We start from the raw sequence: 13,233 nt of genomic DNA, 5'->3' as shown, positions 1-13,233 counted from the left end.
CAATTATATGAAGATATTAATATATGTCCTTTATAATAGCTTAACAAAATGAACTGATTCCATTAAGTCATTGGAGAATTCAGGTGAACAAGATGAAAAATGGGTCTGCCAATGATATACCATAAGGTTGTGTTTCAGAAGGGTGTCATTGCTAAAGTTATCGAGTGAACTAATTATCCAGATTATAGTTCAAATTATTTGTGTTGAATTTATGTAAAACAATGAAGAAAGGGGGATGAAATTTAAGTATTGAAAGGTGAACACAGTGTGGCACAACTTTTAATTAAAAGTAAAAGATGAAATTGCTTTATACAGTTGCTGACATGAGCTTTACATGACTATGTAATTCCCTTCCTACTGTTCCATCCAAAAACTCTGCTATGGTGTAATAATCGTAAATATATGCTTTATATATGTTATATATGAGACAGTCAAGATAAACCATGTAATGCTGTAAGGGGCTTGGATGTAGATGGAAGGGTCTGGTTTCAACATCATATATGACAGACAGAGAGTGGATGTGAGCAAATGCAGCTAGCATTCATATGTTCATGTTGCTACCTCACTAAGGAAGAAGTGATTAGGTGTGTATGTATTTCTATTTATATGTACACCAGAACGATTTTCTCTGAAAAGAGTCCTGGTGTTATCCAGGACCTTTCTAAAGGATGCTCCATTTTCAGTAGTTTGGAAAACTAGACTCCTTTGGAGGAAGTAGTTGACAAGACTACTACGAATGATATAGCCTTGTAAAAGGTGACTTGCATACGCAACGTAATCTTAAGCAGCCTGAGTCCGAGGTAGCATTAAGAACAGAGGACTGAGCCTTAGAGAGAATATCCTCACTTGGCTCCCTTCTTTGTTCCTTCTTTTGGAAAACAAAACAAAACAAAAAAAAACGAGAGGGGAGAAAAGAGTCCTGGTGTTACCCAGGACCTTTCTAAAGGATGCTCCATTTTCAGTAGTTTGGAAAACTAGACTCCTTTGGAGGAAGTAGTTTACAAGACTACTACGAATGATATAGCCTTGTAAAAGGTGACTTGCATACGCAACGTAATCTTAAGCAGCCTGAGTCCGAGGTAGCATTAAGAACAGAGGACTGAGCCTTAGAGAGAATATCCTCACTTGGCTCCCTTCTCTGTTCCTTCTTTTGAAAAACAAAACAAAAAAAAAAAAACGAGAGGGGAGAATTCCCTGCCCCCCCCCCCCCCCCCCTTTAGTCGCCTTCTGCGACACTCAGGAAGTATGTGGGAAGTATTCTTCCCCCCTATCGCCTTGGATGGGGAGTAATAAAATATTCGCCATTTCCCACGTTAGCGAGGTACACATGTACCCTCCAGTGGCGGCGGCTCCGGGGGGGGGGGGGGTGCAGAGTTTCGTAGTTATTTATCTATGTATATGTTATTAAGTTTATTGAGTTTTTTTTTTTTTTCAAAGTTTACTATTACTGTATCAAAGACGTACTTCAATATGGGAAGCTGATATGGCGAGAGTACTAACGCGACTTTATTTTCATTGAATGTCCACAAATCTGTTCTTGTCTTAATTTTTCACCAGCTCAGTGGAACATATCATAGGTAGTCAAGATAGTATACACTACGTTAGTGTGATATATTGGCTTATTTAACGTATCGTCATCCGTCTTCCACCAATTCGTAAAAATTTACCAATTAACGCGCACGAGTTTTTTTGTTCATCCTCAGATAACTCTACAATTTGTATTATATCAGTATTTAAGACATTTTTGTTTGAGATAATGATCTGGCGAAAGCACTTAACGCGGAACAATTGGGGTGGTTTTGAAAATGGTTACGGCTGTTTTCACGTTATAATGACGTCATTGTTTTCCCCGTTCATTAAAACTCGAACCAATTTAGTATATTTTTTTTTGTTATTCAGAAATGTTTCGGCTAATCTTAAAATGCTAACGTCCACTCATCCTGCACTGCGCCTGTGAGTAAAATAATATAGAATGAATGGTAAAAAAAATAACTAATTAGAACCGCCCATTAAATAACCAACGGTCGTTCAAAACGACAGCGACCCCGGGGTCACTTGCCAGACAGTTCGTCCCTTGCGTTTACTTAACACCTGTGACTTCTTTTCCTCCTGGAAAGAAATGTTCTCCCAAGAGCGTTTTTTCCTCTTGTAGGTACAAGTGACAAGTACCCAATTACCCGTAGTGATTCTAGCGAGAAGAAAAAGCTGGAAATGAGTTGTAACTGGAAGCCATATATATAGTTGTACTTAAAAAGCGGTTTGGATGCAGTCGAAAATGTGTTGATATCGCCCGGAACCATCATTGAGACTAGCATAAGTGAGAACAAGAAAGAAAAAAAAAGGTGATTTAAGAATTAAATTACGCATAGTGGCTCCCTTTCAGCCACTGAAGTGAGGTGATTTGAAAACATGGAAGCTTATGTTTAAAAAGTTTGAAGCTATACATATCGGCCTAATATTCCACCGAGTGCCTTCGTAATTCAGCCCATGGCCAAGACTCTCTCTTGAAGATTTGAAAGTGTATCATGAGGGAGTTAGTGGTAGTCGAGGAAGATGGTGTGAGGAGTTCAAGAGGAGGGAATGGCTGGTACAAGGTGAGGGGGGAGTGAGTGAGGCGGCTCAAAGTGCAGTTGTTTGAGGCAGATTATGCAGGAGTGCCGAGCCACGTTGAACAAAGTACCTACACCTCAACAGGTCTTCAAAGAAAAAAAATTAAAATACTACTGTATTAAAAGCGACTGTCAGAGAGAACATTTAATTTACCTGGGGAGGAGAGAAGACAGTACCTTGGGGAGACGGTAGCTCAAGATCGCCATACCCCCTGATGGGAACCCTACACACGATTATAAATTGATGCCCCTCTTGGTTTATCACTATGGGACACATCAGGCCTATACTATGGGCTACTGGAAGTAACACAGCCGTTGGTTGTGGCTCAAATACCATGGCAATAGTCCCAAATATACTTTTCCAGGATTTATGTAGCTCTGAGGTCTCGTGCTGTGAGGGATTATTGTGCCGATAAAACAACCTGCTGCTCAACAAGGGATATATCATCAGTGACACTCACACCCTGGACGAACTTCACATGCTCAAGTAATTTTCCTACCACCCAACACAGCCTCGAAGCTGCATCCAATGGATCAAGAGGCTCTAGCCACATTGTAGACATACTGTCTGAAATACACTTTCTCAAATCATCAATGACATGGGAGGTGAATGCAAAGCCTACCATGAGATTTTTTTGGCACGGCTGCAATTAAGTGGATAACGCTGCCTACTTGTTGGAAGGAAGTTACTACAGTTGTACTATGTTGTGCTCTACCATGAACAGTGTGTGGCGGAAACTCTGGTGTGAATGTGTCAACAATTTTGATGGATTCCTAGAGCAGTTTTCAGTAATTCAGTGCAACCCCCATTGGTCAGACTCGACCAGAAGGTTTGGGCAACGTTGAAGAGTTGGACGTGTTGGAGTTGCTAGAATTACATGGAAAGACTTAGGATCAGATAGCCTTTGAAGAGGAAAGTAATATAAGAGGAATTAATAGCAGAACTAGAACCTGTGAAAATATTGTTAGTATAAAAAAAATAATCAAAAGCTTTTGGATGAAATAGTGAATGTTTTTAGTGAAAATGATCCAAACTGAGAATAAAGCTATCAATTTAGTGTTTTCATGAAGAGTCTCTGCAGGAAAACAGAAAATCAATTCAGTTTGGACGAATTTTCAAGAGACAATACTTAGGTGAAGGACCAGATAGTCCTTGAACTTCATCTGCATAACCTTGTACTGTCCTGCCTCTCACCTCCTTCCACATCTTCAACCAGCTTGGGTGAGTGTTAAGTGCAACAGTACTGAAATTCTATGTTACGTACTGTAGTATATTTAATGTACGTGCTTCTTCACTTTTCATTCCCATTTATATGTGAAAATTAGGAATGTAGAGGTATCCATAAGTTCACTGTAACATACAGAACTGTTTTATTTGCTATGTCTTTTCACATTTTGATCTCCAGAAACATATCTTCAATGTTTGGAGAGGTATTTATTTATTTTATTTATAAATACTTAGGAGTAATTTCAATGAAAGAGCCTACTTCCAGTTGCAGGAAAATGTAGACTCCTTTCGAGTGAAAAGTTCTTTTTTACAACTATACTCTTAAGGATACAGTCTTAACAAACATGCCTTGTCATTTGCGATGTAACCTCGAGGAGTCTCCCAACTTGTATAGTGATATATGTATAATTTCATAACTGATCACAATTTCTCGTATAAGGTAGGTGGTGCCAAGAACAGACGAAGTAAGGCCACATCCTCTCACATTCATTCTCTAGCTATCATGTACAATGCACTGAGACTGCAGCTCACCATCCACAGTCAGGCCCCACAGACCTTTCCATGGTTAACCCTGGTTGCTTCATATATATATATATATATATATATATATATATATATATATATATATATATATATATATATATATATATATATGTGTGTGTGTGTGTGTGTGTACAGTTTCCCTTGTCATTCACTTATTAAAAGATGTAGTTTTGAACTGTAAGGTATCTAACAATTACATAAACTAACAGACTTCTATAGAATATCTTCAAAATATCAATATTCTAAGATTGCAGTTACCCTAGATACACTACAAATTTCAAGTCAAATGGAAGATATGAAAGGAAAATTGTAAATATAATAACACTAATATTAATGATGTACTCCTACTTACTTGTATGGAAGGTTCCCAAGAAACAGTATAAATTTTTTCAGTTTTGTTTTGTGTTTCTCATTTGACTTGGATCCTTTGCCATCTGTATTTTCTGCATTTGTAGATGCTTTGTTTTTGGATTTCTTCCCTTTTTCTTTTGAAGTCAGTTGTGTTCCTGCCATGTCTGTATTTTCAGCAAATGACTCCAATTCTTGATTCTGAATTTCATTGTTTGCTGAATTTTCTTCATCTCTTTTTTTCTTTTTCTTTTTTGGCTGAGGGTGATTTTCTCCCTGATTTTTACTTTTCTCATGTGATAAACTGTTTTCATCAGATATGAAATCATTGATATCCGATTTTTCCTCCACCTTCTTTGGTTGAAACGCATGATGCTCGATTAACTTTCCTATGTCAGTTTTTTTCTTTTTTTTTGGATGGTGATTTTCTTCTCGAATTATACTTTTCTCTTGTGATAAATTGTTTTCATTGGATATGGAATCATTGATATCCAATTTTTCCTCCACCTTGCGTGGTTGTGTTCTCTCCAATTTAGGTTTTGTTAGAAGTTCATTTGTAGTAGGTACAGGTTTCACATCTCGTTTTGGCATCAATAGCGAAACTTCTTCTAGTGTGGCTACATGTTGATTCTTAGCTTGAGACGCATGATGCTCGATTACCTCTCCTGGAATGTTATCGTCGTTAATTGTGGATTTATCTTTCTTACGGTCTTTAATAATTTTAAGGAACTTCATGTTTTCATCTGTTTTCTTGTTTTTACCTGAAACTTAAAAAAACAAACTTTATCACTATACTGCAAAGTACCAGTAACTGTAATGTAGTTTAACACCTTTGCGGCATAAATGAATTTCAGTGATTATACCTAGAATTGTTATTTTCTTTCTTTCATACTATTCGCCACCTCCCGCATTAGCAAGGTAGTGTTAGGAAGAGAGGACTGGGCCTTTGAGGGAATATCCTCACCTGGCCCCCTTCTCTGTTCCTTCTTTTGGAAAATTAAAAAAAAAAAGAGCCCATAAATATATAGTTATCAAAAATAACATTTATCAAAAACAGTTTTCATAAATCTTACATTCCCATGGCCAAGATATGTAGTGAGACAATTATCTTCAATACCTGAAGAAGGCATTAAAGCCCCCCAAAATAACCAGCCAAATCAGGATTGAAGTAATACAAAGTTTAATGAAAATGGAAAGACCATATGGAGCTTCTCTTAAAGTGATATAGCTTAAACTTATCAGTATTGAGAAAATACAGCAAAGTTTATAATAATATAGATATGATTCTGTGTCTTGCATTAATTAAAAAAAAATTAGTTTCTCTTCTCATTCACTATACATAGATTAACAAGCAGAATCAGAAACTTTTCATGATTAGTGGAGTTGAAGAGGAATATATAAACTAATTTCCATAAGAGATGCAACACAGCACTATGCGAATGCAGACTTGATCAGATGCAGAAATATGCCCCAACATCCTACACTTAAAAAAATAGGTGACAACTTTGGCAACATTGATGGTATTCATGGCAAGGATTTACAGTAATCAGTTACTTTATTTAAAGGAGGATTGATATAAAAAAAAACACCAAAGGATGTGATAAATATAAGCAGACTCGTATTTTGTACGCCTCATGATAGCTGAAAAATCCATCATTCCATACAACACAGAACTATCACATACTACCAGTATATTTGTGATGATAATATATCTATTCTTTAAAAGGGAATTAATGAAACAACATTAATCTACATCACTTGCAGTAAGTAAAGGCTTTTTATCATTTTCTGAATTACAGTACTTAAAACTTGGACATACTTACTTGGACGTTAAATTTCTTCCTCCTGAATGCAGATTACCAATGGCATTCACCCTCTGAAATTAATGTTAAGAAATAAAACATTAAAATTGACTTTCGTTAGTCTTCACGTATAAGATATCCTTTAATGAATCAACAAAAGAAATGTGATGAATTATGGTCATGCAAACATGTCAAACATACACCCTGACATCATACATACTGTTAATAATGGTTAAATTCTTCAAATGATAAATATTAAAATATAAATGATATATAGTTTCCCTGTACTAATATGGAAAATATATGATCAGTTCATTAAGTATCTTAAAGAATGAGATTACTCAGATTTGACCCTGTGAAAAGCATGTTTTTAACTTGACTTCTCATTTTCTCTCACCCTTCATTTAGTCCTTTCATAAGCTGTCAGTTTACCCTAAGGAAGGGATGAGAACACATGACAAATTATTTTGTATTTAAACACAAGAAGAGAAGAAAAAACTATATGTGTGAAGGCAGTATCAAAAATCTGCTTAAAGATAGTTATATAGCTAAGATCTCTCTTTAAGGAAATGTATAATCAGTTGATGCTCTCTGAAGTGAACTTTTAACTCTAGAGACTGATCAGAGCCACTGGTCAGGTATTAAGCTGAGTGGCAGGAATTACAGTGTACAGCTTGTTTTAAGTTGAACTTCGGTTTAAGTGCATTTCCCATTACCATTCCTTTGCACATCAGTTCAATATCAAAAGAGCTTTCTCAGATGTGTTTGGGCACAGGATGTGCTTTTACTAAATTTTTCCTTACACTTGTGAATAAAGGTGTTTTAGTTATTATCAACAGGTGTGTTAGGGTGCATGCTGCAGTATTTCTACTGCTGTTATTATATTTAGATATTGAATGTAAGAATGTTAACAGCCACCCCTTTGCTTACAGGATAGTGAGTGGTCACAGTATGCTTGGCAGTCTATTAGCCTAGCTGGGTCATTAACGTCATTATTAAGGGGTTTTACTTAAACCATGGCTTATGGGCTCCCATCGTAATCTTATTTGATCATCACCACTACTAACTAACAGTAGTTAGTTTTTTATTATAATTTCTTATACCCCCATATACATATATATATTTTTCATACTATTCACCATTTCCTGCATTAATGAGGTAGCATTAAGAACAGAGGACTGAGCCTTTGAGGGAATATCCTATTTTGGCCCCCTTCTCTGTTCCTTCTTTTGGAAAATTGAAAATGAGAGGGGAGGATTTCCAGCTCCCCACTCCCTTCCCTTTTAGTTGCCTTCTACGACATGCAGGGAGTACATGGGAAGTGTTCTTTCTCCCTTATCCCCAGGGATAATATATGTGTGTGTGTGTGTGTATATATATATATATATATATATATATATATATATATATATATATATATATATATATATATATATATATATTCATTTTTTTTCATATTTTGCCATTTCCCGTGTTAGCAAGCTAGATTTAAGACCAGAGGACTAAGCCTTTGAGGGAATGTCCTCACTTGGCCCCCTTCTATGTTCCTTCTTTTGGAAAATTAAAAACGAGAGGGGAGGATTTCCAGCCCCCAGCTCCCTCCCCTTATAGTCGCCTTCTATGACACACAAGGAATACATGGGAAGTATTCTTTCTCCCCTGTCCCCTGTTTCCTTGCGCTACCTCGCTAACGCGGGAGACAGCGACAAAGCAAAATAAAATAAAAAAAAAATAATATATATATATATATATAGTTCCCTGGGGTTAGGGGAGAAAGAATACTTCCCACGTATTCCCTGCGTGTCGTAGAAGCCGACTAAAAGGAAAGGGAGCGGGGGGCTGGAAATCCTCCCCTCTCATTTTTTTTTAATTTTCCAAAAGAGGGAACAGAGAAGGGGGCCAGGTGAGGATATTCCCTCAAAGGCCCAGTCCTCTGTTCTTAACGCTACCTCGCTAATGCGGGAAATGGCGAATAGTATGAAAGAAAGAATATATATATATATATATATATATATATATATATATATATATATATATATATATATATATATATATTTTTTTTTTTTTATACTTTGTCGCCGTCTCCCGCGTTTGCGAGGTAGCGCAAGGAAACAGACGAAAGAAATGGCCCAACCCCCCCCCCCATACACCTGTACATACACACGTCCACACACGCAAATATACATACCTACACAGCTTTCCATGGTTTACCCCAGACGCTTCACATGCCTTGCTTCAATCCACTGACAGCACGTCAACCCCTGTATACCACATGACTCCAATTCACTCTATTTCTTGCCCTCCTTTCACCCTCCTGCATGTTCAGGCCCCGATCACACAAAATCTTTTTCACTCCATCTTTCCACCTCCAATTTGGTCTCCCTCTTCTCCTTGTTCCCTCCACCTCCGACACATATATCCTCTTGGTCAATCTCTCCTCACTCATTCTCTCCATGTGCCCAAACCATTTCAAAACACCCTCTTCTGCTCTCTCAACCACGCTCTTTTTATTTCCACACATCTCTCTTACCCTTACGTTACTTACTCGATCAAACCACCTCACACCACACATTGTCCTCAAACATCTCATTTCCAGCACATCCATCCTCCTGCGCACATCTCTATCCATAGCCCATGCCTCGCAACCATACAACATTGTTGGAACCACTATTCCCTCAAACATACCCATTTTTGCTTTCCGAGATAGTGTTCTCGACTTCCACACATTTTTCAAGGCTCCCAAAATATATATATATATATATATATATATATATATATATATATATATATATATTATATATTCCCTGGGGATAGGGGAGAAAGAATACTTCCCATGTATTCCCTGCGTGTCGTAGAAGGCGACTAAAAGGGAAGGGAGCGGGGGGCTGGAAATCCTCCCCTCTCGTTTTTTTTTTTTTTTTTTTTTTTAATTTTCCAAAAGAAGGAACAGAGAAGAGGTCCAGGTGAGGATATTCCCTCAAAGGCCCAGTCCTCTGTTCTTAACGCTACCTCGCTATCGCGGGAAATAGCGAATAGTATGAAAATAAATATATATATATATATATATATATATATATATATATATATATATATATATATATATATATATATATATATATCCCTGGGGATAGGGGAGAAAGAATACTTCCCACGTATTCCCTGCGTGTCGTAGAAGGCAACTAAAAGGGAAGGGAGCGGGGGGCTGGAAATCCTCCCCTCTTTTTTTTTCTTGTTTTTCTCAAAGCAGGAACAGAGAAGGGGGCCAGATGAGGATATTCCCTCAAAGGCCCAGTCCTCTGTTCTTAATGCTACCTCGCTAACGCGGGAAATGGCGAATAGTATGAAAGAAAAAGAAAAAATATATATATATATATATATATTTTATTTATTTTATTATATTTAGTCGTCTCCTGCGTCAGTGAGGTAGCGCAAGGAAACAGACGAAGGAATGGCCCAACCCACCCACATACACATGTATACATAAACGCCCACACACGCACATATACATACCTATACATTTCAACTTATATATACAAATATACACATGTACGTATCCATACTTGCTGCCTTCATCCATCCCGTCGCCACCCTGCCACACATGAAATGGCACCCCCTTCCCGTGCGTGTGCAGGTAGCGCAAGGAAACAGACGAAGGAATGGCCCAACCCACCCATATACACGTGTATACATAAACGCCCACACACGCACATATACATACCTATACATTTCAACTTATATATACAAATATACACATGTACGTATCCATACTTGCTGCCTTCATCCATCCCGTCGCCACCCTGCCACACATGAAATGGCACCCCCTTCCCCTGCGTGTGCGAGGTAGCTCTAGGAAAAGACAACAAAGGCCACATTGGATCACACTCGGTCTCTAGCTGTCATGTGTATTGCACCAAAACCACAGCTCCCTTTCTACATCAAGGCCCCACAAAACTTTCCATGGAGACAGCGACAAAGTATAATAAAAAAAAAATATATATATATATATATATATCCCTGGGGATAGGGGAGAAAGAATACTTCCCATGTATTCCCTGTGTGTCGTAGAAGGCGACTAAAAGGGGAGTGAGCGGGGGACTGGAAATCCTCCCCTCTCATTCTTTTTTTTTAATTTTCCAAAAGAAGGAACAGAGAAGGGGGCCAGGTGAGGAAATTCCCTCAAAGGCCCAGTCCTCTGTTCTTAACGCTACCTCGCTAAGGCGGGAAATTGTGAATATGTATGAAAAAAAAATATTTAGCTTTCATACATATTCACCATTTCTTGTGTCAGCGAGGTAGCACTGAGAACAGAGGACTGAGCCTAAGAGAGAATGCATGAGGAGAGGCAGACAAAAAAGGATATATGCATGTATCAAAAAAGGAGAGGAGTAGGGAAAGACTAAATTGGAAATGGAAGGATAAAGTGAAAAAGATTCTTGAATGCTCAGAGCCTGAACATGCAGAACACTGAAAGGCATGCATAGGATAGAGTGAGTTGGAGCAGTGTGGTATTGAGGGGACAGTGTGCTATCACTTGACTACCAGGGCATATGAAGCAGCTGGAAGAAACTGCAGAAAAGTTTGTGGGGTCTAGTTGTGGATAGAGTGCGATGGTTTCAGTTCATTACACATGACATCTATAGAGTGGATGTAAACGAATGAGGCCTTGTCTTCATCTGTTCTTGGCAATACCTCTCTAATAAGGGAAAACAAGTATGAAAGAAAGCTTTATACATATACCAGTAAATCAACCAACTATTAGTTACTAATACTCTGAAGTGATCCGCACAAAAGTGTTCTCTCTACCGCCGCATCTTTTTGTGAAACTGTCCTCCCACTCAGGCAAAATGCTAATGACCAATAGATAGATGAATCTCGTTGATGCAACCATGAATTATTACACATTTACTAGTTTTTAATTTCAAGATCATGATTTCTTACAGTCATCTTAACTAAAAAAGGCATTTCAGAAGCAGATTAATTATCAGCTCCCTAACTTTCATGTAAAGAAACTTAGCACTCCCATGCTTGTACTTACTGAAGAAATCAAAATTTAGAAATGAAGCATATCTCCTGCAGTTTAATGGCATTAGTGGCTGCCAAATTTTGAGATGTTATACAGCAAATCATTACACATTCATTCAGAAGGGCATATCTACCAAGTATATTGAAAGAAAAAAAAGGATGATTAAAACATTGTTTAATTCAATATTTTTTTGAAAGGTGTCAAAACAACAATAGAGAGAAAAGTTTACAGTATATAAAGGGTAAATATAAGCATGCTCTTTCATATTAATTCCATTACAAAAGGTTACTTCAGATCATTAATGGACAAAGGTAAATCTGAGGCCACCCCATTACTGACCTTAACATTATCATTTGAATATTTCTTGAAAGAATACAATTAAATATTTGCCAATAATACATGTAATCAATTATTATATGTATATATATAATAAATCTACCATCTACTAGATATATATACTCAAGTGATCTGCACATAATTGTGCTGTACATCACCATATTCAAAAGATATCCAATGATTGTTGGTGCAAACTGCATATATTTCAAGCTATACGATGCAATGTGGAGATATCTGTTAAGAAAGTCTTCACAGAAAATAATGACTATATTTTCCACAAGGATAGTTAGCCTCATGAAACAAGGGAAATACCACCAGAATATTCTGAAAATACAAAACATGCATATCAAATTTCATTGGCACATTACGTAAACATTAGTCATGGTTTGCATTCCTGTTATTTGACGTACTGATTACAAAAAATTATTTCATTGTCATGAAAGATTCTCTGATACAAAATCCTAATCAAATCTTTATGAAATTTTTTTTTTTTAGTTTTTATGTTTGTTACATCCAACTCTCAATAAATTTATCATCATCAACCGATGACTGAATGTTTTTCTTCTCTGATGTCTTTCTGTACCCTTCATTTATATATGGTAATGCCCAGGCTGAAAATTATCTATACCTTGAACTCTTTAAGTATGGCAATAGAGCAAAATTACATAAACACCCTCAAATTTTGTCAATTTTGCCATGGCTTTTGTTTATTTTTTGTCCATGGGAAGTTGTTGTTGTATAATGGTCCTTGCATTAAGATTCGCATAATTTCAAAAACGAAATCCACATCAGCTATTGCAAATCTTAATTGGATCAGAATACATCAATCAGCAAATGGACAAAGTCGTATCATCCTTCATACTCTTCTTGAGTGTGTTTAATGGTCAAATAAGATATAAAGATAAAAAACTTCGACTTAGTTTCCACTTGTTTTATCAACCAATAAGAACATTATATATAAACGAACCAATGGTTTCCCATTTACAAATGAAATGTCACTGGGCTAGTTACAGCTTTTCTCTTTCTTTTGCACCTAGCTGAAGAACAATACTCATCCTCATGTGATCTCTAAAGGCCCATGGATGGGCAATAACAATAGTCAGTATGAAGCAAATCAAAGATTAAGTGGTGTAATCTACTGGATATTCCAATCTTCAGTCATGATGTGTAAAGTTAATACAAACCACATTACATATGCCAAAAAGCTTAGAGGATAATGTTTAAGAGAGGCACAAAATTACTATATATGGGAAGAATACTCCATAAATTTAACCAACCAATTTGTGAACTCCAAATGCTTCCTTGCTATAGTAATACACGTGAGTCCCAAGGATAGTGGGAATT

The 13,233-nt window shown here is 37.0% G+C and overlaps 2 protein-coding genes across 2 annotated transcripts in view; one reads left to right on the top strand and one right to left on the bottom strand.

Annotated features, from left to right (window-relative positions):
- The window catches only part of LOC139765506 (uncharacterized), a 188,683-nt gene continuing 175,450 nt past the window's right edge, over positions 1–13,233 (top strand). Inside the window, exon 1 of the mRNA XM_071692990.1 lies at positions 1–3,831. The gene's annotated coding sequence lies outside the window, so the exon portion shown is untranslated. The remainder of the gene's footprint in view (positions 3,832–13,233) is intronic.
- The window catches only part of LOC139765507 (uncharacterized), a 39,017-nt gene that overhangs the window by 1,665 nt on the left and 24,119 nt on the right, over positions 1–13,233 (bottom strand). The window contains exons 2-3 of the mRNA XM_071692991.1: positions 6,552–6,604; positions 4,733–5,495 (exon numbers count right to left, since the gene is read on the bottom strand). Of these exons, the coding sequence (XP_071549092.1) occupies positions 4,733–5,463 (731 nt within the window). The 5' untranslated portion in view covers positions 5,464–5,495; positions 6,552–6,604. The remainder of the gene's footprint in view (positions 1–4,732; positions 5,496–6,551; positions 6,605–13,233) is intronic.

The sequence above is a fragment of the Panulirus ornatus genome, chromosome 55 (genome assembly GCF_036320965.1).
Source record: "Panulirus ornatus isolate Po-2019 chromosome 55, ASM3632096v1, whole genome shotgun sequence".
Lineage (NCBI taxonomy): Eukaryota > Metazoa > Arthropoda > Malacostraca > Decapoda > Palinuridae > Panulirus > Panulirus ornatus.
This window is presented reverse-complemented; position numbering and strand designations above follow the sequence as displayed.